This window comes from Tinamus guttatus, unplaced genomic scaffold (assembly GCF_059628265.1).
Source record: "Tinamus guttatus ecotype Peru unplaced genomic scaffold, ASM5962826v1 Tinamus_guttatus_pri_ptg000123l, whole genome shotgun sequence".
Lineage (NCBI taxonomy): Eukaryota > Metazoa > Chordata > Aves > Tinamiformes > Tinamidae > Tinamus > Tinamus guttatus.
In genome coordinates, this window is record NW_028288657.1 from 431,229 (window position 1) to 458,866 (window position 27,638).

General features: G+C 49.8%; 1 protein-coding gene across 2 annotated transcripts in view; it reads right to left on the reverse strand.

The window, feature by feature from the left end:
* The window catches only part of DPYSL2 (dihydropyrimidinase like 2), a 42,599-nt gene extending 21,244 nt beyond the window's left edge, over nt 1-21,355 (reverse strand). The window contains exons 1-3 of one of the 2 annotated variants that reach the window (XM_010216396.2): nt 20,990-21,355; nt 11,721-11,809; nt 10,389-10,573 (exon numbers count right to left, since the gene is read on the reverse strand). In XM_010216396.2, coding sequence (XP_010214698.1) covers nt 10,389-10,573; nt 11,721-11,809; nt 20,990-21,340 — 625 coding nt within the window. In that variant the 5' untranslated portion in view covers nt 21,341-21,355. Of the gene's footprint in view, nt 1-10,388; nt 10,574-11,720; nt 11,810-14,213; nt 14,523-20,989 lie in introns of those variants that run through there. The other variant, XM_088521417.1, reaches the window with a different exon arrangement.
* Between the last annotated feature and the right edge of the window lie 6,283 nt (nt 21,356-27,638).

Consider the following 27,638-nt stretch of genomic DNA (forward strand, 5'->3'; position numbering starts at 1 on the left):
AGTGCCTTTATCAAACGCTGCACCACATCAGGGGTTCTTCACACTGACTGATACGCTGTGGCCTTTTGGTGCCTTTCGTGCTTTGGGATATCCGGAGCTCTTGCCGGCTCCAGAACAAGGAGACTGTTTGGGAACCAAGGCAGCTATTCCGCATGGACACAAGGGATCCTACCCAAAGCCCCAGCGCTTTGGGGTTTTTATAAAAGATCCCGTATAACACTTCCCTTGGAGGAAGCGGAGCTCTCGAAACGCAGCTCGAGGGCCGTGCCTTTATGTTTTGACTTGAGCAGAAGGGAAATTACTGTTGCTCTAGACCTCGGGGGGACAGACGGGCTCGGCTACAGGCCTTGCCTTGACTGCAGTTTTATTTTTTGGATGGATGTCCGCATGGGTGGGGATTAAGGCATTTTATGACTTCCTGGTATTGTAGCATGGTCATTTTTTCCCTTTTTTGCATCCTGCCTCATTTGAAGAGGCCTTGGCTTGCTAACAGCCTCTTCCTGAAGGGCCTATTAATAGTCCTTGCTTCCAGCTTTCCCCTATAAAGCTTTACATCAATTTGCTTAATTAAATGTCATCTAAAACATGAGCAACATTTTTTTACACTCTTTATCTGAAAAGCACCATTACCAAGAAAAGCAAAATATATTTGATATGGACCACATAAAAAAACAGTGAGGGTCAGCTATTACAAAAATTGTGTATATAATAAAACCATGTGTGCAGGGCTCTAGCCGCTATTAGAAACTGCAGTTTTACACATTACTTCAAGCTCCTGCTAGCATTAGCTGTGCCTATTGTTTAAGAGGAGTTTATAAGGTGTAAATCCTTAACATTAAGCTTAACTGTTAGCAGGCAGATTTCCCAACCAAAACTTTAAATAGCAGCTTGATCATTATAAACACATCTGCCATTTTAATGCTACTTAATCTTCACAGCAACTGCATGTGATGAAATCTGGTGAATTTATTGAGCTGTACATTCTGTCACAAGATATTTTATTGAGAGATTGTAATTAAATTCAGCCGTACTAATTGCACAGCTCCCTGCTTAGACGTCAGCAGTTGCTGCTGGTCCAGGGCTGCAGCAGAATTTGCATGGCCCTGGTGTGAATGGGGAGTGATGCTATGAAAGTAAGTGGAAATAAAACCCACAGACATGGACTGAAAAATCAGGCCCATGGCTGAGCCAAGAAGCTACAGAGAAGATTATCTCAGCAGCAAATGCCTCACTTCATCCAAAGACCTCAGACTTTCAGCAAAGGAGAGCCCTCCATTAATGTCATGATGACCCTTGTGCAGATCAAGAAACACAGAGCTGCCACATCCAGGGACAGAGCAGTCCAAAATTCAGGCTGCCCAGCAATGACACTTCTGCTCTGAGCACTGAGACGTGACTCCTGCTTCACTGGATCTGTAGACTGGAAAGGAAGCTCAGCATTTCTTGAGCTCAAAAATCCCTAATCAAGTAATTTAGAAGACACTCATATCTCTTATAGAGAATGTGCAGAACGGCACCTACCAGGGCAATACACCCATACAATCGTTTGTTGGTTCGTGCCTGCTGAGCTCCTACAAGGGAAGGCCGGCTGAATGGCATCACACGTTGTTTTCTATCACTTTAGATCCCATTTATTAGACTCTACGAAGAAGAATCAGAAACTGGACCAGATTCAAAAGGATTAGACATATCTGCACTACGGTGATTACATTTTCAGACTGCAATGTTCTGCTATTCCCTCGCTGATGTCATACAGATACTTCACTCGTCCTTTTAGCTGTCTGATTAGGTCCAAAATATGAATAATTATTTAATGCCTGTTGGACGCAAATGTAAAGAATAGGAGGCCATATGTCCAAACAATAATTAATAACCCCTCAGTAGTTGGAATGATTACACACTTAGAGCAGAGCAAAAAAATGAAAGCTCCATTTCTTCACAGCACAGCTACCCTTACACGCAGCCAGCCTCACATCTCAGGGGATCACCGGGATAAAGGCGAGCCAAGTTCAAAAGAGATCTTCAAGTGATTCCAAGATTTATTCTTTCTTGTAGCCATACTCCACAGTTGAAGTCCATGAAAAAAAGTATGCAGGACTTCAAAGACTTCTATATAAATTGCTCTATAAAGCTGGAGGGAATGGGATTGAGTAAACCACTGTTTGTAGTCATAGATTTAAAGTCAAGGCAAAACATAATTACAAAAACATCCAAGGGGCAAAACCAGAGGACAAAATGACAAGTGCCATAGGGCAGTTTCGTCCCTGCCAGGTCAACAGAGCTATATGCTGCCTGGCAGGCTTTTTCCACTAGCTGGGATGCTGGAGCAATTCTAGAGCCACATCACTGTCGCTGCCAGACTTGGGGCTTTCCAGCTTCACTGTGTTCTCTGTGTTTTCTCGGTCGACTATTTGCTGGGTTGTTTAAAACAAACAAAATCTTACTTTTTAAGGCTAACATGGCCTGCGAAACTAGTGAGGTTGCTATAATAACAATAACCTGTAGGAGGCAGTAACCAGATCACCTTTCGTTTACACGGACCATCCCCTGACACAGCCCCAGCTGCCAAGTTTCCTTCTTCCAGGTCCGCTTGGCCTCTGAAGCAGGCCCAGGACTTTCCCCACGACTGTGAAACCCCCTGAGGTTTGAGGGCACTGAGCAGAAAGGACACGGTCCTGGGAACCACCTGCCCTGACTAATGTGACGATGGAGGCTGCGCCTCGACGTGGCTCTTCAACCCAGGACCCCTACAGCAAAACAGCAAGAAGAGCTCAGACATTCAACATCGGCCTTTCATTTTTCCATGCCCTGAACCTTTACAGTCATCTCTCACATTCTGGGCCTCAGTGTCATCTCCTGTCTCAGTCAGGAAGGCCAGGGATCAACAGCTCGGCCTGCCCCTGGATCCGTGCTGCGGGACAGCCTGGCGCGGGCTATTTCCATACAGCTGCCATCGTCCCCTTTCCCAGGATATTTGTATAGCAGAAGTACTGACCACTTTGCAGAGCACCGGTAGCATCACTCGTCTTGGTATCACAGCCAAATTCTGCTTCAGGTTAAGAATATCCTGGACTTTCGCCTTTTTCCCCAACCACTGCTCAAGACTTCAGAAAACATTCCTACCGCGCCTCGTGGTGGATGAAGTGTCTGTGTGTACCTCAGTCTGAAAAGCAGTTTATCCTGCATTATTAGCTGAGCTCTTCTCTTCCAACACTTGCACAAATCCTGAAAAATCATATCCCAAATAAATAAAACTCTAGCAAAAGGAGACATGAATCAGTTCCTGTGACCTGAGCCGGGAAGCATCATTAACTGACAGGCATTTGTGGGACAGGATTTTAAAGCACTACTGCGTTGCAGCATCTCTTGCTGTGAAACGCCCCGAGAATTCCCCCCCGTCTTCCTCAGCACAAAAGCAGCGCTGTGCAATAATAGCGGATCCTTCTCAAGGAACTCCTTTACCAGCTCACGTTGTCTGTATGCTGTGCCAGGGAAATTCATTCATATGTAAAACACCACAGAGGCTCCCAGATTCCAAAAATACACACGCTGCACATATGCAACTACTTTCAGGAACAAAGCAATCTGGAGAAAAGATGGCCTAGAAGTCGTCAGGAAAAGGAACTTCCAAAAGCACAGCGCTTTTTGAAGGGCTTTGAAAATACACCACGATGTCTCCCAGTACCATCTGCATGTTGAAGTCTGAAGGTTCCTCCTATTTAAGCAGATTGCCAGGAGCAAGGAAGCCCTGAGCACCTCATACACACAGGGCTCACTCACCTCTTCTCTGCAAGCAAGGAAACACTAAGTGCAGGAGGAAAGAAAAGCGCTTTTCCATAGCTATTAGACACCCACCTCCACATTCCTTTAAAATGCGCACGGCTTCCGTAGGAGCGAGGGCTGTGCGAGGATACAGGCACAGCCCCCAGCCGATTATCCACTGGCAATATGTGTGATTTAAGTGTGCTAGACAGGAAGAGCTAATTTGTATTCTTTAGACACTGACTTTTAGATCCTTCTAGTGAGAAGCAGAAATATTCATGAGACTAACGGGATCTACAGGCTGAAGCGGCCAAAGGGAAGGTGAGGAAATGGTGCCGAGTCAAGCCACAGAACCCCAGCATAGGGCAGCACTCGCCCAAGTCCGTCCCAGCTGAGAAACGCTGCATTTGGTTTTATCTGCCACTTCTTCCAGGCTTCCTTCCCCTGACAATAGGACCAGATCCTAAAGGGGGAGGTTAAAGGGCCCTGTCTGACAAGGATAAGTGCTACTAAGCCAAGCTCAGGAGAAGGCAAAAGAAGCCAAGGGATCCAATACTTACAAAATGGCAAAGAGCTCTGCAGAAAAAACACAAGACGAGAGCTGGAGGCCACATTTCCTGATGTTTCTTTTCAGACCTTGCCTCAGCTTGAAGGTGATTGAGACAGGTTATCTAGCTAGATTTAACAAATGCCCTGAAAACCTATCACAGACAACTGCATTTTGGAATATGCTTACTCTAGTTAGCATTAAGCCCAGATTCCTGTGTGGAAATGACCTTGACCAGCTGACACATTTTACAATGCAAATGTGGTAACATTAATGGAAGTGACTGATTTTATTATTTTAAAAGGCTGCTTTTCTATCTACAGCAGAGAGGCTTAGCTGAAGGTCCCAGCTTCTACCCCTGCACATTAGAAAGCACCAACGCGCTTCCCATTGGTGTCAGCAACTGTGGAAGGGACAACAGATTGGTGAGAGAGCTGGATCTGGAGATAGTTTTCGCAGCAGCTGAAGGACCTGCATCCCACAGAGGCCTAAGCCTTGGAAAGATGCCCAGGGAGTCTCGCAGGCACCGAGGAGCTGCAGCTCCTGAAGCCAATAGGCCAGAGCTGACAAACCAGCTGCTTTGAGCAAGCACTGGCCTATTCTGCCCCCTCATCCCCTATTCCTTGCCTGGCTTCACTTAGCTTGCAAGATGCATGGAGCAAAAGCCCTGTTTGCAACCAGAACAAAGGCCAATGAGATCCTGCTTAGAGCTTCCACACTTTTATCTAAGACGACAGCAGCCTGTTTATGTCAGCTGAGAATCTGGCTCAAATTTGACAGCATGGAAAACACACTGTCAAACAATATCCTTTAGATCTTTACTTCTCTTGCATGTATTCCATAGGGCATTGGAAAGAGGGCACCGGACACAGGAAAGTAAAAAGAGCATCTGCAAGCAGCTCTCTGAAGAAAAGACCATGGAGCATCACTCCTCCCCACACAGTGGGAAAACAGCTTTAGTGATCCCAATCATTATATGGAACAAGAGGGATTAAGTGCTATTGCAGAAACACACGACATCGGCTGCTTCTCTGCAGTGAATGCCAAATCCCTCTTTTCGGATGTGTGGAAAAATCTAGGTCAGTTCCATCTGCAGGAAGACGGCTGCACTGTCAGTGCTGTTGCCATTTCAACATTCATCAGTTCATGGCTAAATCCGAGTATCCAGACGCCAGCACATGTGATACCGGCTGTATCCATACCTTCCTCTTGCAGCTACAGGGATGGAATAGGTCCAGGGCAGAATGAGGCAAAACAGAAACAGAGCTGAGGCCGCAGGCACCTGCTCTTTGAAAGAACTGTGTTGCTGAAGAGGCAGAAGACCAGGAGAGGAGGGAGGGCCAGGATTCTGCGTAATGGCAGAAGATGGAAAAATGGGGGGAAGCAAGCCAGGATGAATGGCAATGCCTTCCTGGGACTCCAGCCCCAGGCCAGGTGTTGCTCATTCACCTTTAAGCCCTGAGAAGGAAGGACAGCCCAGGCGGCAGGCCGGCCCGCGCGCCCAGCGGCCACACTGCCGGCCTCAGGGTCCCAACGTCCCTCCCGGCCCCTGGAGGGGCCCGATCCGGCGGCCACGGCACCACCACCGACCGCAGCCCGCGGGGCCCCGCGCCAGGACCGCGCAGCCGCTGCCGTCTGCGCCAGCCGGCCGAGGCGCCGCGGGCCGGGCAGCGGCACCCCGGATACCGCCAGCACGGCGCTGCGGAAAGCCCAGCAGAACAAGGGCTGCCATCCCAGCCCGGAGCACGGCCATCCCAGCCCGGAGCGCCGCGGGAGCAGGGCCAGCCTCCGGGAGGCCCCTCTCGTCCCTACAGTCACTGCAGGCAGCACTCTGGGCCTAATGGACTTAAAGGCTTTAAAAGCCTGGGAAGAGAAGCTCGCGATGGGGGCGTCCATGCCTGCCTACCGAGCGGCTTTCTCATTCCCGGTGCTAAACCCGCGCCGCGTGAAAGTGACAAACACCAGCAGGAAGCTGCAAGTTCAGAGTCAGCAAAGCGAGCAGGAGCCAGCGGGAATCGGAGCGGAGGCCGCAGAGCAGAGGGCGCAGGAGCTGCCGGGGCAGCCCAACACCGGAGCAGAGGAAGGGCCAGAGGGACTTCGTACCTCTGTGCAGCGAGTTCACTGACTTAGCAACAGGGTTCAAGGAACCTTCTCCCCCTATAAATCAAAATGGGCTTTTATACAATTGGACATCTTTGCATAATTTCTAGAAAATTAGAACTCATTTGCTGGCTGCAGAAGAACTACCACCAGCTGCTAAAAAGCAAACCGAGCCGTGCACTGCAGCTCAGTGTGCCCAAAGCACCAGCCCCTGCTGCAGAGTTCCTCTTTTATCTCTGCTGCTGGGTGCAAAAACAAACAAAACTGAGGCCGATCACTGCAGGGCAAGGCAGCGTCACGCACACGCAGCCACGGGCCCTGGCGAGACCCACAGCTCTGCGGTCACCACCCTTGGACTCTAAACACTTGATCTGCATTTGCGGCTCTGCCACAAGTCACTGCGCAGCCACTGCTGTCCTGTCCCCTCCTGGGTCTCCTGCTTTGTCCCCACTTAGACTCTACCAGGACAGGACCAGGTTGGATGCCATGCTCGCCAGACGCAGACCTCACTACGACATGATTTCATCTCACCTGGTGGGTCTGGATATCATCCCTTGCCAAGGTTCCTCTGCCCCAGCATTCTGCCCGGCCCTTCCACACATGTTCCTGAGCTCACGCTGTTGCAGGGGGGCTGACTCCGCTCACTCCACCTTCATTCCCAAAACCCAGAGGAGAGGAAACCTGCAAGACTATTTTGTTGTAGCACTTGAATATTCAGGCCATGATTTTCAGAACAACTTAAAGCCAACTCACTCCAACAGGAGCAGAGCAGTTAACACGTTTAAACCCCACAGCCCTCCTGCATATTAGCCCCATGTTTAATAGCAGGGTAAAGCATTAGGAAGCAGACTGTGGCCCACTTGAAGCTCCCCTTCATTTTCTAAACCTCCCAAGACAAAGACTCATGTCCCTGGTGTATATTCTCCATGTTATTAGGATAACTGCTGGCCAAGTTCAAAAGGCTGCTGCCTTCCAAGTCACCAAGTCAGAAAGAGCTATAATTTTTCTCACTATAATTTCTCTCTATGATTATAACAGTGGTTGGCTGAGTCAACGCATGGCATGACAGCAAGCAGCTTCGCTCCGCAGTGGCAGATTCCCACTTTTTGAGGGGGTGGGGGGAAATGTGGGAGCTGGTCTGGACAGAAGCAGTTCTTCCTGGGACAGGGAACAGACTGGAGCATCAGGGGGTCGGTAAATGCACATTGCCCAGCTTGGTCCTTTCGGAAGGGTTAAAAGCTGAGAAAGGCCATCCTGCCTCTGCTAGAGCCAGGGAGCTTTACCACTGACTTTGATTTTATCCGTCACGATTAATAACAGACCAAAATGTTGTAAGATTTTGAGAGACCACCCTGTTCTCCAGCACTATATTTCCTCTCTGATAATATATAAAAGAGCCTCTGTAGCTAAGTTATTTATCTATTTCAAGCTGGAACAAAGGGAGCTCAAAAGGCCTCAAAAAAATGGTGACTCCATAGATGAGAAAGAGCTTCTTTTGTAGGGCAACTTCAAACAGAGTCAGAATCCTTTTCCAAGGCTCTGTAAGGACTGTGTTTCCATTTCCATGGCCTTTACAGGGAAAACTACCCTAGACGAGCTTGAGCCTAAATAAATACTCTTCTCTGCTCCAAAGTCTTCTACAGATCATCCTGAATTAATCTGTTCAACCTAATGTCCAAACACCGCACTCTGACATTTTAAAAGGGCAATAATCCAAACTTTTCCTGAGTAAAGTTATCCTAAAACAGTGTTGCTTGCCTTCTGCCAATATAACCACTGTAAAATTGTTTTAATATGGTGACAGAAAAGGATTATGCAAATTCCTGTTTCAGCAACACAAGCAATCGTCAACCTAGAGAAGGACTTGGACACAGCAGGGCTGGGGCTTCATGGGGACGCCCGGGTTGCAGCACAGCAAGGGGCTTCCTTGGAGATGAGACGATCGAATCCGCCCCCCGCCACCCCGACTGCCAACCGGGCAACCTGGGAAGCACCGGGCCGGAGCCAGGTCTGCTGTGCACCAGGATAAACCTGCCCTGGTCCCCCACACACAACTGCGCTCCTCCACTTGGTACCAAGCCAGAACCCGATTCACCTATCTCAAGATGTTCCACCTCTGAATTTACTTCAGAGGAGAAGGGAAGTAAACACAAACAGGCCTTGGAAACAATAGGTTACATTCCTGAACTTGGATGTAATTCCCTTGGATGAGTTCATGGGAGAATTAAAGGGACAACACTGCATTTGATTGCAGCCAAAAATTAACCTTGGTGAAACCAAACCAGACATATAGGGTGAGTTCCTGTCACTGAGTGCCAAAACCCCGAGTTCTTTTGCTGTGGCCAGGATTTCACATGGCCTCACCTGGTTTTGTTCTTACAAAACCAATAGAAACCTATCCAACCTTTTTTTTTAATTAATTAATTTTATTTGAATTTGTATCTATTTTCATTTCAGTGGGAAAAAAAAAAAAAGTTACATGAAATAAATATTTCCATACAATGACTGTAATGTAAACAGCCTTAAAGTGCCCTCCTGAATGAAAATATACCACAAACTAAAGTGTGAAGCTGACTAATCCATTTACTAATTCATTTCCTTGCCCAAAATGAAGGATACATATAAAACAGAAAACGCATGGAGCAAAGGTGTTCGTAAATACACAACAGAAAGTGTTGCTTAAAGCATGAATGAAGAAGTGAGAGCAATTTTTAAATAATGCTCATATCTTTGAGGCTTAACTTTTCAAAAGGCCAGAGGAATGGAGGCACGCATGGTGTTCTAGACACATTTGCACGAGAAGCACATTCTCTTTTGAGAAATCCCAGGCTCAGTGCTTAAAATGCACCGTGATTTAAATGCTAATGCACCATTTCCAGGTTGCAGTGCTGAGAATCTAGTGCATTAAACATCATCCCATTTATAATAAAAGGAAAAATGCTGAAATCAGACATAGGTCCCACCTTCTTTGGGAAAGATCAAAGGCCACCCACCAAGAACATGTTAGTGAGGGCTTCTGCATGCCTCCTGCTGGAAAAAATCCTTAGGGATTCCTATAATTCTGCTTAGAAGAGAACAGCTGAGAAGACACAGAGAGTGTGTCCAAAGCTTTGAAGTCTAGTTTTATTATTTATCCCACTTTCCACTGTTCAGCTCCTGTTGCTGAAACCCACACGTCAAAAATGTCTCTGTTATTCTAAACAGTGCAACTCCCTCCTGGCTGCTACTCATCAGGAAGCCACTTTCCATTACGAGGTGATCACATATTTTGATATCCTATTCCAAAACACTCCGGAAGGCAAGATGGCAAAGGGAAAAGGGTGAGAGACTATGAGATGGCAATTCTGTTTTCCAGTTCAGCCGTCTGACTGTTATTTTGAGATATTTTCATTTCCCAATTCTTTCTTCCTCCAACAAGAGGATGTGAGCACAAAATAAAGAATGTTCATTTTATTAGTAGAAAATCCTGCAGCCAAAGCTGGGTATGTAAGATTGGGCACTTAATTTCTTAAACAAGCAGCCCAGTTTTCAAGGCACATTTTGCGGGCTGTTGGCACCAACTTGCTGGGCATGAATTATATGATGGATGCCCACCCATTTCCAGACAATCCCTTGTAAAGCAGCCATCCCTTGTGTGCATGCATAGCTAGGGCTGTTCTGCAAATGCTGAGCTCTGTAGATGAAAGTGTACAAGTCTCTTGGGGTCACTGTTGTCAGAGAAAGGGAGCAGAGACTCTGCAGTTATTACCAGAGTCAAAGGTAAGAGCCACACTGGTTTCAGCAGAAGCCAAGTTGAGGTTGATTCAGTACAGTCACAGAAGTAGCAGAAATCTCCCACTGACAGTATTCAGTTCAAAATACCATGTTACTTACATGAGCAGAGAAACTGTGCGCTGAGTGGGAGAAAAACAAAGCTTCCTTGGAAGAGGGTTAAAAAAATGACAACAACAAGAAAGCAAACATTGAGCAGCCAGCTTACTGATCATGGTGGTGCCCCCAGCCAGCGCAGCCTTGGTTCCTTGGAAGAAGTCATCAGCCGATGTCATCCCCTGTTCTGGCATCTGGAAGCGGGTGTGGACGTCAATCCCGCCTGGAATCACCATCCTGCCATGGGCTTCAATGGTTTTCACTCCTCCTGGCACAATCAAATTCTCTCCTATTTGCCTGGGTAAACAGGTTTCAATGAGCAAGTGACACACAACAACACAACAGTCAAGGCAAACAGAACAGTCTGTAAACCTGCATCCTTGTGCCGCTTAACCTGCCTATGTTTCCTCTCCCCTCCCCAAATAAACCAATGGGCAGGATCAGCATATGCAGCTGATACTTTGTTTTTCCATCTGAGGCAGTTGCATAACACGGAGCAAAGCAAGCAACTCCTTCAGACCAGGGGCAACATCACGCTGAACAGCGAGGAAAGGACCCACTGGCAGCCAGCAGGACAAGGAGCCGTGCAGATAATCCAACCACCGCGGCGCGAGCGGGGCAGGAGCCTCACAGACAGCTTCACTGGGAGGGACTTGGTTTGCCGAGTTCAACTCTTGAGAGCAGCGATAACGGCGGTTTAGATGTTAACATTGTTTTGCAAAGCACGGCAAGAATTTCTGCCTCTATCTTGCCTATTTTGTTTCTTGAACAAGCGTTATACACTCTCTGCACAAATCTAGGCCCATGCATATAATGTTTACCAAATTCCTGATAAGATTTCACCCCCACAGCCCCAGTATCTGTAGTGTAGCTCTCAACACAGATTTATTTTCAGAAATGCAACAGTGGACAGTACATTGCAATTAATTTTGTGACTTTAGCTGGCTCTTTTAACCTTGATTAACAAAGCACATATGCTGACTATATAGCCAGAACAGGAGATTTCCTTGTTTGTAACCTCCTGCTCATCCATTTTTTTTCCAAAGAGTAATCTTCCAATGAAATCTCTAATATACTTAACATGCCGCACTTAAAATTAAAAGATCCTTTTAAATTTAAGGGGGTTTAGATTGTTCCTGCACCAAGGTCGCAGAAAATGGGGCTGCAAGAGACCTCAAAAAATTATCTAAGTCTAAACCCCTGCCCTAATGCAGAATTAAGTGTATTAGGATGCTAAACTCTGAACTGGGAGTAATTTAAGTGATGATTCAGTAAAGTATTATAGCACACTTTAAACTTTAAACATATGTGTAACCTCAGCACATGTGAAATATTCATTTTTCTTTGCAATCTAGTAGAGCTAACTGAGATAAAGTTATTCCTTGCTATTCTGCAGTGCACTTCTTAGATTTCCAAGCACAATGTGGTATGAAACTTCACTTACTTTATCAACCCATCTTCCATGTAAATGTCTGCATAGAAAGACTGGTCATCATTAACTATTTTACCACCTTTGATCAAGAGACGATCACTCTGAAACAAAGAAGCATACAACAACACATAATTATTCTGTGAGGAAACTGACAGTCTGCAGTGTCACTTCCAAGATAAAAGAGCAGAGATGGAAACAAGCTCTGCATTATTCAAAAGTGCATGTCAAAACACAAGTCAGTTGCTGCACTTTCAACTGCAAAGATAAAATATGTTATTTCATCTGCAAGTCCTTTCATCATGCTAATGATCCAAAAAATCAGAACAGAGAAGCGGTTTGCTTTCAGGGGGCTTGGCTGCTCCACTCATACCTACGGTCTCTTAAGATGGCACCACCATCACTTACCGCAAAAGCATCCTCTCCAGGGACACAGAAAAGCCACATCTCTGTGTTCTGCTTTAGCTCTGCACGGAGTTTCCTATACGCACCCACACGTTAGAGTCACTATTTGGCTAAGGACGAGTCAACTGCTGTCAGGGAAATGGCTCAAAAGTCTGTTGCCATGGGCTACACAACACAAACAAATGCATTTTGCCCAACTTAGCTATGTTTCAACGCGGTGGATGCTTTTACTGCCTTCCTGGATCATTATGCGTAACCAGACAAAGCAAGCGCATATTCACAAGTTAAGAAAGGGAGTTAAGAAAATGTGTTATTACATTTCCCTCAAATTAGAATGCAATTTAGCAGGAACAAAAAGGTAATTATAACAAAGCAGCTATCAAGCAATGTGTTTTCTATCTCAGCTCAGGTTACATCTCATGTTCCCAGCTATTTTAAGATCAAAAACAATTTTAATTTTTGTGGCCCTCCTGCACAACAGTGAAGCATATTCTGGAGAGCTCTGGATAGCAGGAAGTCAAACAAGCACCGATCGGGTTGCTTTGGTTCCTTTGCTCCCTACACACGCACAGATTCAAATCGAAGCACGCACGCATTCACGGTGACCTGAATTTATAGTTAGGGCAAATACACATTATGTGACAGTGACAGTGGTGGTCGGGGCCCTCCTTGGGACTGGGGCTCCACTGGTCACACAGAAGAAAAGAACTGGGCGTTTTCCCAACGCGCTTGTGTTAAAGCTCGAGGAAGAGCTGGAGCATCAGATTCTCAACTGACGTAAGCTGACATGGCTCTTAAAACCAGAACGTCTACAAGAATTGCATCAGCTACCCATTTACACCTTTATCTCTCTTATATAACCGCGAAATATCTGAGATGTTCAGTGCCTCTTGTTCCCCCTTGGCTTCTCTCCTTCCTGCTGCTGCAAAAAGGAGTTTCCCTGAATAAAAGCACTGATGTAAAACACAAAGAAAAACCCAAGATTTAAATTTAGGATCTGCTGTGAATGCCAATAAGCCCGAATGAATTAACTTGGGGCATGAAAAACGCGCTCGTCTTTCAACGCCAGGCTCCACAGCAAGCTGTCCTGCATGTTTACCCTTTCCAGAAACACTGCAGTATTTATGCCCACCTCTAGAGTAGGCTTCTTGTGCTATTAAAAAGGCCCACTGCTATTGAAATCAGATGCAGTTTTGTCATCGATGTCAATAACAGCAGGAATAAATCCAAATCCACCAAATCCAAATCCACCAAGCATCAACCATAGACAAAAAAATATTTATAGTGACCAATAAAAATGGGCCTTGGGCCATTTTAATGATGCTCCAAAGGCTCCTGCTAGTAAACAGCTCTCCTGCTGCAGCTCCAAAAATGGGGGGAATCTGCGGATTTCAGCTACCTTGGAGACAAAAGCACATGCAGCCTGCAACTGTTCAAGGATCTGGCACCAAATTCGTATCCATTCACCACGCTGCTGCGGCTTAAACACGGCACCTAGGCACCGGGAGCCCCTCTTGTTTGAGCATCAGCCTTGGCAGATTGATTGGGGTTTGCTCAAGAGCAAACACGAGCAAAACCTCGCTCCTCTGTTCCCTATTTCAGGGCGCTGCAGCGCGAGACGCGCGGGGCCGCCCGGGACGGGGCCGGGAGGCTCCGCCGCGCCCCGCGCCGCCCCAGCGCAGCCCTCGCCCGGCACCATCTGCCCTGCGGCAACAACAGCAAGAAAATAAATAAATAAATACGCATAAAAAGGAGCAATAATGATCAGCAGCTGCGGGCATCCGCAGTACCTGCCCTGCGGCGGCGCCGCAGCAAGGCGGGGGGGGCGTTACATAACGGCTCCTGCCCCGCTCCCCCAGGACCGCATCGCGCCCAACCGCGCCAGAAGCTTCGCGGGCAGCGCCGCCCGCGCGGCCCCCGCGCATCTCCCGCGGCGGAGCCGCATCCCGCCCCGGCGGAGCCGCAGCCCGCCCCGGCGGAGCCGCATCCCGCCCCGGCGGAGCCGCATCCCGCCCCGGCGGAGCCGCATCCCGCCCCGGCGCCGCGGCCCCGCCGCGCACAAAGGGCTCAGCCCGCCCGCGGCCGCGCCCGGCCCCAGCTCACCGTGATCCGCGGGATGTTTTTCTTGCCCTGATAAGACATCTCGGCCGAGCGCGCCCTCCGGAACCTCTCTACGCAAGCGGGGCGGCTGCTGCACCGCTATTGTTCCCTGGCGGCGAGCGCTTCGCTAACCTCTCGCCAAGGGGGAGAAAAAAAAATAACAAAAAAAATAACCCAAGCGCGGGGAAACGCTCCTGAAGGAGCCGCGATGCCGAGGAGGGGCGTGCGGGGCAGGGAGCCCTGCTCTCGGCGCGGCAGCAGCAGCAGCCCGCCCTGCGCCTCTGCCTTTCTTCGCTCTGCTGCGAGCCCGGCCCAGCCCAGCCCGGCCCGGCCCGGCCCAGCCCGGCCCGGCCCCGCGCGCAGGGAGGGGGCGCGCCCTGCCGGCAAGCGAGAGCCGCTGCGCATGCGCGCCGCGCGCCGCTGCCTCCCCGCTCCGCGGCGGGGGGCCGCGCAGCTCGGGGCGCCATTGGCTGGGAAGCTGGCGGGGATGCAAATGAGCGCCGGCCGCCGGCCAATGGGGAGGGGCCGGGATGCAAATTGGCGCAATGAAGACGTCAGTGCGGGCTGGCGATGCGCGCTCCCGCGGGCGGCGGCGCGCGCCGGGGCGGGGCGGGGGGGGGGCACCGCGGCCGCCGCCCCTGCGGAGCGGGAGCAGCGGGAGCCGCCGCGGAGCAGAGCGGGGCCGGGCGGAGCCGCCGCCCCGGGCACCCGAGCGGGGCCGGGGCAGCCCCCAGCACCCGCACACGGAGCGGGGCCGCGCGGGAGCGGGAACGGGAGCGCGCCGGGCGGGAACGGGAGCGCGCCGCGCCGCCTCCATCTTCTTTGTCCCACCCCGCCCTTGGCGGCCTGGCGGGGCCGAGGGCTGCGCGGGAGCGGAGCGAGGGGGCAAGGACGGCGCGAGCCGCCCCCGAGCCCCGCGTCCAGCCTGGGCGGGGGCTGCCGGGGCACAGAGGCCCCCAGCGGCCCCGGGGGGCCCTCGCCACGCGCAAGGCAGCAGGGCGGGATTCACGGCCCCACGCGGCACGACTGCTCAAATCAACCTATGCACACCCGGCCCGAGCAGAGCAGCTGCCCCCGGGAAGGTCCAGGACCTTTGGGAGCTCCCAAGGAGCCCAGATCCACTCCCGCCTGAAGAGCGGAACAGATCCAGGGCAGACAAAGACCTTCCCCAGCCCACCTGAATTTCACACTGCTCCCACGTCACCCAACACAGCGCCCAACCCCTGCGAAATGTAAACCTCAGCATCGTTGCAGGAAATCGTTATAAAGGCAACATCTGTTTCAACAGATGACTATCAGGGCGTTTCATGTACGTTAGTTTGCAAGAGGCTACAAGGAAAGTAAAAGAGCTTTTCCTGGGTAGAGGCGAGGCAGCAGGCAGCATTTAAGTAGCTAACATGCCAATCACTTAATAACCAATTAGTAGCAAATAAAAAAGTGCCTTGTTATGACAGTAGCAAAATGATTCATTTGTTAGCCTGCTGGGGTTTATTTTGTTTCAATGTTGAGGCAATACTAAATGTGTCATCCTGCCCCGCTTGGATTTGCACTGGAAAAAAGTTTTGAAACCTCAGCGTGTTTTTGAGGGAAACATGGAAGAAAGCCTCTACATTAGATGTCTAAACTTAGACAGTGCAAATGTACCTGTCTATTTAATGCTAGTTCTCCTCAGTCTTACATCAGGTTGTTCTCCTTGATTTCCAGATATAAGAGTGTCCTCAGCTACCAAAGCAGCAGCAGACGCTGCTGCAGGGCCGCGGGCAGCCGATCTGAGCCATGAGCCCCAAGCACCGCTTCAAGATCCTGCCCCGCAGCAGCAACCCGACCTGCAGGCGGAACAGCAGCCCCGGGCACGGCCCCGCTCCCCCCGGCGCCTCCGTCTCACCTGGGCCCCGGCAGCTCTCCCCTTTCACGGCAAACAAGTCTTGACCAAACCCAGACACCTGCTGCAGGTCCGTGTGTGCCGCGTTCCTAGAGCTACTCTGCTCGTGGAGAGAGAGATATCTGAAACACCTATTAAAAGGTAGTGCTCCAGTGGGCCTAGCTGGGAACAGCAGCTCTGAACTGAGCATATTCCTCAACTGGGATCCACCATTGACAGACAAACAGACAGAAAGAAAACCTCCAAATGACACTTAGCTTTTCCTTCCAATCACCATGTGGCAAGTACCTAGGTAGCATAGAAAAAAAAATGAAGGAAGAGATTAAAGGACTGTGAAAGATGGTCATTCAATATACATCTACACAGCAGCAAATATTAAAAAACAGAACTTCCATATCCTCAACTATGTCTGTAGCCAAACTTTGCAATTCCTCCTCTGATCACTTAGTGCACCTAAGGGACCAGAGCGGTGCTTCCAGATCCATCTAATAACTCCATTATGTCAAGTGCCAATGTGACCCAATTTTCTTGCCTTCCCTAGCTAAAAGGGTGTCAAAATAAATAATTTAAATGTATTAATGTAGTTGTAAACTGGCTTGTTCAGCTCCAGGAGTTGGCCTCTAGGTTAAACCAGGTGAGCTGAGCTGGGTTATTAGATCCCCGCGGGCTTGTGCCGCAGCGGTGCCATCGCTGCCCAGGCGCTCCGGAAGGGACGGAGCTCCGCGGCCAACGGGTGCCCCTCGTCCTCCGCAGCCCGGCTCTGCGCGCGGCGGGCTCGAACTAGCAGGTGCTTCGGAGAACAACTGCTGCCAGCTGCGCCCTGCCAGCGACGGGGAGCGACGGGGAGCGCTGGCCGAGCAGCCCCATCCACCCTCCTGGCGCAGGCACGAGGGCAGGACCAGGCGGAGGAAGAGCTGCGTGCAAGGTCTCCCTGGAGCCTTTGGCCCCCGTGTCGATACCCCTTGGTCACCGGTGCACAAGCAGCAGCGATGGGGTAACCACAACAGCAGCAACACTGCCGCGCGACACGCTGCACGTTGCAGCTGTGGGGACCGATGGCCCCGAGAAGGGCCTAGGAAGCTAGAGGAATTTGACATTTGTGCTCATCATTGCTACTTTCTTTATATCTTTTTTTTTTTTTTTTCAGTAGCAAGACAGATTATTATGATGCACTGGAAGAATATGCAAGTCATCTCCCTGTATAATTATTTTGCAAGCAATAATTGTCGAAACAAAGCTAGAGAAATTACAGCCATTGTAACAAATTAAACTCGGGACAGCATTTCCAGCTGTCTGGAACAACTTCTTTGTTTTACACAACAGTTCCATTAATGTTCCAGGGTCTAAGACTGTTTGTGCTCTGAACAAGGTCCTGTTATTCATTATTTCTCTCCAGGAATGAACAAGTGTGATCCTGAGAGCTTTGAGGTTTTAGCAAGAACTCCAGTCCTGTCAAAAAGCTACATGAAATGGTGTTTTGGAACCGTTTCCTCTCCTGTCAATTCTAAAATAAAAACATTTTCCTAGTCTCTGTTCATTGCTGTTTATCTCATTACAATAGTACACAGCTTTGCTGTGTCCGACTTGCAGTTTACAGCCATTGCTCTGCACATCCCTAAGGGTTCATGAACTGTTTCTAAGGATCCAAAAAAGGTACAGAAAGATTTCTGTTTGCTGCGAAGGGGAAACACCTGAATCATGGGATTAATGACAACAGGGAAATGGGAGCTTTAGCGAGCGACTCCAGAGGCCTGTGGCCCTCCCAGGACTTGTATGGAGCTTGCTGTGCCCTAGCACCTACTCAAGCTCTCTGTGCAAACTAGATTAAAGCAAGCCTGATTTGTTGATTCCTGTCGCAATCCTTCCCTACAGATTTTCCCTAAAAGATGGTCTTCTTTTTTTTTTTTTTTCCCCCCCCCTGAAGAATCTCAAGAGATGAGCAAATGAGAACAAATACTGACTATATAAATGGGAAATTAAAGCAAATCAGCTAAGGTCAGGACCTCGACACACTAAGCAGTGCTCAGACATAGAACAAGTAGCTCCAAGACCAGACATTAGTAGTCTAAACAGGGAAGACAACCAAGTTTAAGCTGGGAAATGGAAGCACAGTGACTTCTCCAGGGCTTGACAGCTGGTAAAGAGCAGAGCTTGGTTCTCATCCGCTGCGCTGCAGACTTGTTGAATAGGTCACACTGCCTCCAGAGGCCCTGCTGCAAAGAGCTGCTGAAACCAAGACGGAAAGTCCTCCTGCTGCCTCTAGAGATGATCTTAACTCTGAATTATGGGGCAGCATGGCCCAGAGGCAATAACGCACGGCTATGATAGATGCCTATAGAATACACGAGATGGGGTAAGCACAGAGATTTGATTACCCTTATCTTTGCCCGCAGAACAACATATTGCAATTTAATGTGGAATAATTACGTTCTTTTCCTTTACTCCTCTAGACAGTTAGGCTTAAAAAACTAAGAAATTAGCTTGTCCATCTTTGTTAATGGTGTTAGAGGAAATTAATACAAGGTCTTTCTATACAGTGACCAAATGGGGACTGTTTTCAGCTCACTTTGGATCCAGCTCACTTTGGAAGCTAAAATGTTTCCACTTATCTCCACTGCCTCCAGGAGACCTGCACCCATTCCCACCGGCTCATGACCCAGTCCTGTGGTTCCTGAAGCAGAACACCGACCGTTCTGTATCTGATTGCTACATGTGTTGACAAAAACTGTAAATATTTTCAGTCACCAGATAAAGAAGCAGTAAGATTTTTAGAATATTATGAAATAATATATGTAGTTAAAATCCCATAAATCGACATACTGCTCATTTCCACTGCAAGCTAGATTCCTGTCACAGGACAACAATGTACACTCTATCCATGGAGAACCTGTTTCAGATGCATTATTAAATAAACATCTGAAAATAATGGGCCAAATTCAGTAGCACAACTTTAGAAGCCTTTTAGCTTTTCAACTCATATCTGAACTTATATTTAAAGTGGTGTTTACTTTAATGCCATCTTATGCAGTATTATTTTTCTTTCATCCTTTTAAAAACACGTGTTGAGCTTTGATTAATACGGAGAGGTTTCTATTAGCTACATAGGTGCACCACCATTTTGCCAGCTAAGGCTCTAAGCACCGACAGAAGCTACAGACGCAGCCAGCCCAGAAAGCAGCGAAGCTCAAACACTCCTGCTATGAAGTGCCCATCCACAACACGACATTTCTCAGAGGGCTGCGCTCACCCGGACACACACAACCCCCACGAGCACAGGCCACTGGCATCCGCGCTTCGAAAAGCCAGTGAGAGAACTCAGCTGTTTAGTGTTATCCCATTATCTCATGGCTTCATGGTTAATAGGAATATGAAAATCTGTAAAAACAGAAAATATAATAAATTTTAAAATATTATTAATATTCTGTATTGACTTCTTTTTTTGTGACCATATTGTTACATTTACAGTTTTTTAAAAAAAATATTATTATGTGGGTATCCTTCAGTCACACAGTAATTCACCTTATCAGAGTTAATATACCACCTCCTTACATGTGTGTCCTGTGGATTTTTCACCATATCAAATTGTCTGAAATTAGTCCTGAAAATGCCCTGAATTGCAAAATCTTTCAGGCTGCAAAAAAAGAGTATGAATTTTACTCTTGAGATGCATCTTTGTTAGTTCAACAAGATTAATTAATCATGGCAAATTACTCAATTACTCAGTAGGCATATAAACAAGGGCAAATCAAGCCTGGGCTTCTGTAAGTGGCAAAGTTTAGCTAGGCCTGATTTGAGGAGGAGTGAAACACACCTCGCTCCAAACCAAAGGGGTGTAGAAAACCAGGGCCTGCATTCGTGACCTCTCAGGAAATTCTATGCAGTGGCTGCAATGATTGTGTGTAAATTCAGGCGCATGGAGGTTACTGCAGAAGGAAAAGGAGGGTCTCATTTGGAGGCGTGAGCCCCCAGGAATCCTCCTACTAACGTTTCATATTTCTGAGCTGCTCTGCAGACCCCTCCTGCTTGGAAAGACTCTTTCCCAGGGCGCTACTAGCAGTTACCAGGCTGCTAGTTAGTGCTGCATTCACTCGAGCTTTCCCAGGGCATCCGTATGAGCCAGCATTGTCAGAGTATTTCATGGCTCAGATACGTATAGAGCTTGCTCAGATCTATTTATCTGCAAAAGAAAATGTGCATGGTCAGCTAGACCTATGGCTTGAATGGGCTTTGCCTCAGGAAAAGGAGAGGCTCTATTACACACCATTACACACACAGAGAAGACAGAGAATTGCTGCAGGAGTCCTAAAAGACGGGGAGGAGCTTTGCGGGTTTCTAGGATAATGCCACATTCCTGCAAAAGTCCCGGCAGATCTTCCTGAGGCCACATTCCCACTGCAGCCGAGGGCCCTGCTCGGAACTGGTGCTGAGCCGCCAGGGAGAGTCGCTCTGGGCGGAGCGGGGGCCTCGCTGCTTTCCCGGGGCTGCGTGTGGGATTTGCCCCCCTAGGGCCGCTGGCTGATGCTCTCCTAACAATCGCATCCCTGCTCCCGCATTCCCTGCCTGGGTGGGGCATTTTGCTACCGAGGTGCAAACAAAAAAGTCAGTCTCTACCGCAAAGAGGGAGGCAAGGCGGGGACAGGGAGGGTGCCTGCGGGTGCGGGGGCTCCTCTCTTCCACTGCCCTCTTCCCTGTGCACATACACACACACCTGCAGAGAGCACATGAACAACATCAGCGGTCTGGCAAGGAGCTAGGAGACATGCTGCTTCCTGGAGGAAGACATTTACTGCCACAGACATGCGAGCGACACAACTGCAGGGTGGGGAGGATACATCCCCTCTGCAGCTGCCTGGCGTGCAGGTCGCATCTCTCTCGCATGCACATATATGCAACCCACCTTGTCATTCAGGTTCTGCAGCGCCTCCTTCCCAGTGGCACTCCTGATCTCCACCTTTCTTCCGAAATCAACAGATGGTTCCCCTCCCTTCCCGCTCTGCCTGGAATAGACGGACTGAGCATCCGGACCTAGGTGGGCAACATCCTTCTGCTTTGCCACGACTTTGTTAGATCCGCGGCCCACGGAGAGGGAGTCAAAGTCGATGGTCTTGTTCTCCAGGGAGCCTTCCACGGGGCAGAACATGCCACAGAATTTCTGCCGGGGCTTGGGGCTGCCCGAGCCCAGGTTTTTGAAGAAGGCTGGTACCTCTTCCTCCTCGCCCTGCCGCCCAGGCTGCTTCTTCTCAGCCATGGTTTTGTGCAATCCCTGCTAAGGGAAAATAACAACAGCAGTAACGACAGGAGCCTCCACACACACGCGCGCGCACACACACGTGGAAAAAAAAAAAAAAAAGAAAGAAAAAGGAGGGGGAAAAAACCCAGCCGGCTCTGGGTCCTAGAGACACGGCACCATCAGCGGCAAAGGGCTGTGCCTGGGAGATCCCCTGCCCCCATCGGTACAATGTGCGCCGTGGCTCGCGCTGTTTTCTTTGATGCGGTGCAAAGTTGAGGGGAGGTTGGGGCAGATCCTGCAGCAATCGAGGGAGGAGGTTTCAAGTTCCCAGCATCCAGATGGGGAGGGAGGGAAAGGCAGAAGGAAGGGAAGGGAGGAAAAAAAAAAAAAAAAAAAAGCGCTCACTCTGCAGCAGAACGCGGGGACTGATCCGGAAGTGATGGGGGCGCCGAGCGGCTCCGGCGGGGCTGGACCCCGCGCCCCCGAGCTGCGGAGGGGCGGCGGAACGAGCCCCCCGGCCCCGGCCCCGCTCCGGGAGCCCCCCCCGCTCCGGGCGCCCCCCCGCGGCACCGGGAGCCCCCCCGCGGCACCGGGCGCCCCCCCGCGGCACCGGGAGCCCTTTGTTCCCGCGGGCTCTGCGCTAGCGCGGGGCTGGGCGCTGACTCATCCCGCCGGGCTGGGGTCCTCCCCGGCGGTGGCGGGTGGCCCTGGAGAGAGAATGAGAGACACCCATGGAGGGGGCGGCGGGAGCGGGGCCGGCCGGGCCACGCCGCGGGACTCACCTGCCGGAGCGAGCGGGAGAGGCTGCCGGGCGGCCCGGAGCCCCCGGCCCCGCGCAGGGGAGCGGGCGGCGGCTGCGGGGACACGGGGACGCGGAGACCCAGGGACGCGGGGACGCGGCGCGGCGGGCGCTGTCCCTTCAGCACCGGCCCGCGGCGCCGCCGGGCCCTGCGGACACGCGGCCGCGCAGCCCCGCGCAGCCCCGCGCAGCCGCTCCCCACGGTTATTGATTTTGCGCGAGGGTTTTTGCAGCGGCTCCGCCGGCCGCCGCGGCTCGAGCAGGCGCTGCCGACAAGGCGCACGCGGGGCTGCGCTGGCCCTGGGCACATGGCCCACCTTGGAACGCTGACCGGCGTCCCCAAGGCTAATCCATATGCAGCATCATGCTGAAGCACCAAGCTGCTCGGGGCTATGCATTATTCATTGATATGCAGCTTTGCACACGCATACATTAAGAGATAAATTAGTGGCATCTGTGTCCAAATGGTACCAGGCACCTTAGCAAGATTCAGGCCTAGAAGAGCACCAGAAAGAAAAGAAAAAAAAAAAAAAGTTCCCTGTAGGAGAAAGGGAGACTGCGACACCATATGGTCATCGACAAGACTCGTTTATTGAACATTCAGTGTGCACTCTTATACACAACTTAATTAGGTTCATGCATATTGCAAGGCTTGAGCTCAGGATAGGTTAGCTCTTATTTGCGTCAACTCTTTGCCTCCTTATCTGACTCTCCGCAAGATCTCCTTATCTCTTAGTTAGCAGTCCTTCCACCCTTTCAGCTAGGCCTGGCGCGCTTCTGCCCTTTCATCTAGGTCTGGCGCCCTTCTGCCCTTATCTGGCTTGCTCACAGCATGACCACTGGCCTTCAGGAATCCCACAATTCCCCCTTCTTGTTTTTGAGCAAGCCAGGATTCTTGATGGTTCACTCAAAATATGTCTTTGATCGCCTTGTCTACCGTCTGTCTCAGACACTTAATCAGGCAGGGAATGACCACCAAAATGCACAAGATTAGTGGAATCATCAAACCCGTTTTGCTCAGTGATTGTAGCCAGCCAAACCTTCTTTACAGCATTCTCAATCATATTTGATACACATTTCAATAAGCAAGGCACAACTAGTAGAATGCAACATAGGATCAACAACACCATCCCAACACTTAATACCTAACACCGGTGCATCGAGTTGATCTGCTGTTCCACAAAGCCAACAACTCTTGATTTGGTTATAATTAACAATCTGCCTAAAAAGCATAACATATCCATTAGCGCTAAAAGCAGCATTAACCCCTATAATAGCGTTAAAAGCAATACTACCTCCTAAAAGCTACAACATACAGCTAATAACAACAGTAACACTTCTTCCTCCCATGTTTTCCTTCTGCAGGCTCACACTTTCCACAGCTAGGGTACTGGTTGCTTGCCTGCTACATCTGATCTAGGCGAGTTTGCTTCCAGCCAAGGTCTCACCCATTTCGCTGGCACCCATCTGGTTCCAATATCTATAAATCAAAAAATTTAAAAAATTCCCAATTCTCCCCCTCTTTTTTTTTTGTTTTTTGTTTTTGTTTTTGTTTTTGTTTTTGTTTTGTAGCCAGTATTTCAGCTTTTGGTTCTTCATTCTTCCGGTATCAAACCGGTTCCTGTTTGCCTTTGTTTTGTGCAGCTGCATCAACTTCTTTATCTCAAGGAAACTCTGTCCTTTGTCTTACTTAAGCCCTCCGTATCAGCTCTGCCTGGCTATGTCCTTTTTCCATTAACCAGGTTTGAACAATGCTCTCTACACTTCCCCCGTTTTCTTTTTGGGCTACTAAGCTTGTATTCCACTCTTGATTAACTATTCGCGTAAGCATGTTTTTGCAAGCATTTAAAGATACATGGTACAAGAAGCAAAATTGCAATAAACACAATCCCTATGGTAATTAAGTGTTGCACAATTGATGTTAGCCATGGGCCCAAACCGAGACCTTTTATCCAGTTGTCAAGGCCGAATCCTGTATCGTGCTGTAAATGTGTAGTCAATTCATGCAATTGTTCCAATTGCTTATGTATGGAATTTGAATGATCAGAAAGGTTCATACAGCACATTCCCTCTAGTTCCTCGCAACCATGACCGTGTGCTAATAATAGGACTTAATCAGTCCTCTCTGCTGATATATATTATACAATAAAGATCTAAAGACTACACATACAAACAGCAAAAACATAGTTTCTGTCGAGTGGCACGACCTCACGTAGCTGTGCACTTCACTAGTGAGTTCCACTGTCTCAATTGCCAAAGCCCATCCTTGTCGCCAATTAGGTGCGAATGGGCTTGGGATTTGGCAATAATCACCCAAAACAATGTGGCTACTGCGAGCCTCTATTCAGGTGAAAGCACCTTTAATAAGCAATGTATGAATAACTACTCTTGAGGTAATACTTGTCGGCAGGATACTGAGACTGAACATCTTCTCGAGTTGGCAGATTAGAGAGTTGCTGACAGGCTCCTAACTCGGCGGGCGTCCCCGCGGAGACAACGTGGATCTCAGTATTAGGAGTCTCACCCCCCCCCTCTCTCTGCACTGTCTGTTTAAGCCCGGTGCATCCTGCCACGTAGGGCCAGTACGTGCCAGCAGGCAGTCCGGGGGGCGGACAAACTCCGCCTTCAGTCACATAACCTTCCCTCCTGGATGCGCAAGTGCGCATATCAGAAAGCGGTCCCAGCCGTCAGTCTGAGGCTCCTGCCTTCCTCATCTTCCTCCCTCTCAGGTGTTTGACCTTCAAACTAGTTCAGAGGATGTTTGCAGTTCCCGGGCAGGCAAACATCTTCTTTCTCAAGATCCCCTTATGACTCTACAGATCATACAATTTTCCTCCTTTCAACCATACCTCGTGTCAGCATCATTATACAAAGGACACAACACATAATACAGACGAACATAGCAAACAGAAATAATAGCCCTAATAACGGTTTCTGTCCTCACTTAAAGCATTACAATTCTTCAACCCCCACTTTAAAAGACAGATCAAATCCCCTGCACCTCCCCCCTGGTTGTTGTCAAGCCATCAGCAACGTAAGTTTCCTTGATCTCATTCGCCTTCTCTTCCCTGGCCCCCTTCTCTAATTTTTCAAGGCGATTCAACAAGTCCTGGACCCAGCCGGGCTGTTCCTCAGGCTCGACAGGGGGTCCGGAAGTGGGGGCGCAGATGGTGCAGGTGCTGCAGGTGCAGGTCGGGGGGTTTTGGCGATGGATCTCCAAACACCAGCGGTTGTCGGTGGCGTGGCGGTCCCGGTCCTGAAGTGCTTGCAAAGGCTGCCGTGACTCCGGCGGCCACTTTGCTTTTTGCTTTCACATCGGATTTGAATACTAGGTGGGGCTCGGCTTTGAACCCATTCTCTCTGCACCAGATCAAAAGCTTGCAGAGGGCCTGTTCATCAGTAGCTTGCTCCAGGGATTGCACAAGCCTATTCACCAAATTTCCGTAGGACTTCCACAATCCCTGCTTCACCATGGTCTTATCATCATCTAACATTGCATCCCATAGCTTATCACCCAGTTTTCGCCACTCCGATAATTCATGCACTGTATGTGGGACAATAAAGCAACTCTTCGCGTACCTCCATGCTAACAATCCCGGTAATTCTTTCTTTAAGTCAATTCCCTGTACGTTACATTGTTGTAAGGTACGGGTAAATAATTCATACGCCACTTGCCTATCCATTCCTGACGTCAGCGCGCTGTTGCAGCTCTCCAGGCTCCGGTGGCGCGTATGGCCCGAAACCATCTATATGATCTTCGGGGGTGCCGTCCTTCCAGCGTTTGCTCGGCGGATTTGCACCGTCCTGGCTGCAGAGGACCCAACTCCTACTTTCTCCACCGTGGTGCGTCCTTCTCCCGATTTCTTTTCTGTCCGAGAGAGGATTGCCCTTCGTTGCATCACGTCGGGGTCACCATTTGTAGGAGAAAGGGAGACTGCGACACCATATGGTCATCGACAAGACTCGTTTATTGAACATTCAGTGTGCACTCTTATACACAACTTAATTAGGTTCATGCATATTGCAAGGCTTGAGCTCAGGATAGGTTAGCTCTTATTTGCGTCAACTCTTTGCCTCCTTATCTGACTCTCCGCAAGATCTCCTTATCTCTTAGTTAGCAGTCCTTCCACCCTTTCAGCTAGGCCTGGCGCGCTTCTGCCCTTTCATCTAGGTCTGGCGCCCTTCTGCCCTTATCTGGCTTGCTCACAGCATGACCACTGGCCTTCAGGAATCCCACAGTTCCCCAACCACCACCGCCTCAGGAAGGTAAGTCAAAGCATTTTCACCAGTGAGAAAAAAAAGAAGAGTCACAAATGAGCAAAGCCCCGTAGTAAAGGCCCAGGCCGGCGCTGAAAGGAGCCCGGCGGCCCCAAGGCCGCGCGATGTGTCCTGGTCACTAATGAGCCAGGAGGGCGTCCGGGGCAGAGCCCTCCGGGAAACAGCCTCCCCTTCCCTCCTGGGAGCCCAGCTGCGGAGCAGCCGGCGGCGGCCGCGGAGCCCCAGCGCTGCGACGGGCCTGAGGGGCAGCACATGGTCTCGCAGGTGCATGAAGCCCTGTATTACTTAAGGTTTATCAATATTAATAGTCAGAGCACTGCCGACGGGGCAGTCGATGCAGCGCTGGCCTTGCAGCGAGCGCGCTCACACGTCCCGCTGAACACAGCGCGCCCAGCGCTCGCTGCAGCCTGGGACGATGCTCAGGAGGCCCCCACGGAAGGACGGAGAGGGAAGGGGCTGCCACTGAGCTAGGCCAGGGGCTGCCAACCGCGTGGGACACGACCGCAGCTTCCAACCGTTCCAGAGAGGAGCAAAGATCACCCCAAAAGCCAGCACTTCCCCCAGGCAAATCCAACCCTTTCTTTCCCAATGCGCCCCAGACAGACACATCACTCGCCCACCGAACAGCGTCTCCAGACGTTGCCCTGCGCACCCGAGGCCGCATTCAGCAAGGCCTCCCGTCGCTCTGCGGCCGCTAACGCCCTGCTCTGGTGCGCCAGCTTACTTCTCCTGCGTAAAATGATAAATTATCTCCATTACATTCCATTGCCATAGTAACTTACATGTGCAGCGTAAAGCTCAACGATCAAACTTGCTTTAAATAACATGTAATATAAGCTTTATGTAGCTTTGATTTCCTAACATTTTTAGGTGAGATGATTGCTGCAAATACAGTATTTTCTCCGTTGCTTAAAGACTAAGACCTCAGCCAGAATTTGCAACAATATATTCTGCCATTAAATTGCCATTATTAAAATAAATGACAGCAACGATTTCCAAATCTGGAGCTCTTTCTATTGCAAGTAATTAATTATTAATACTTCCAGTGGGTGCAAAATTTATCCTGCAAGGCAGGACTCCATGAAACTACGGTATTTCCAAAGGCAGAACTCTACTAAACCTACATTCTCCGTTGACCGTGGGCCACCGTGTCACCCAAAGGTGCGGCTCCAGTCTGCACCATCCGTAGGGAAGTGTCCCCAAAATCTAGCTGACTGCACCATGGAAAGCCCCGCACCG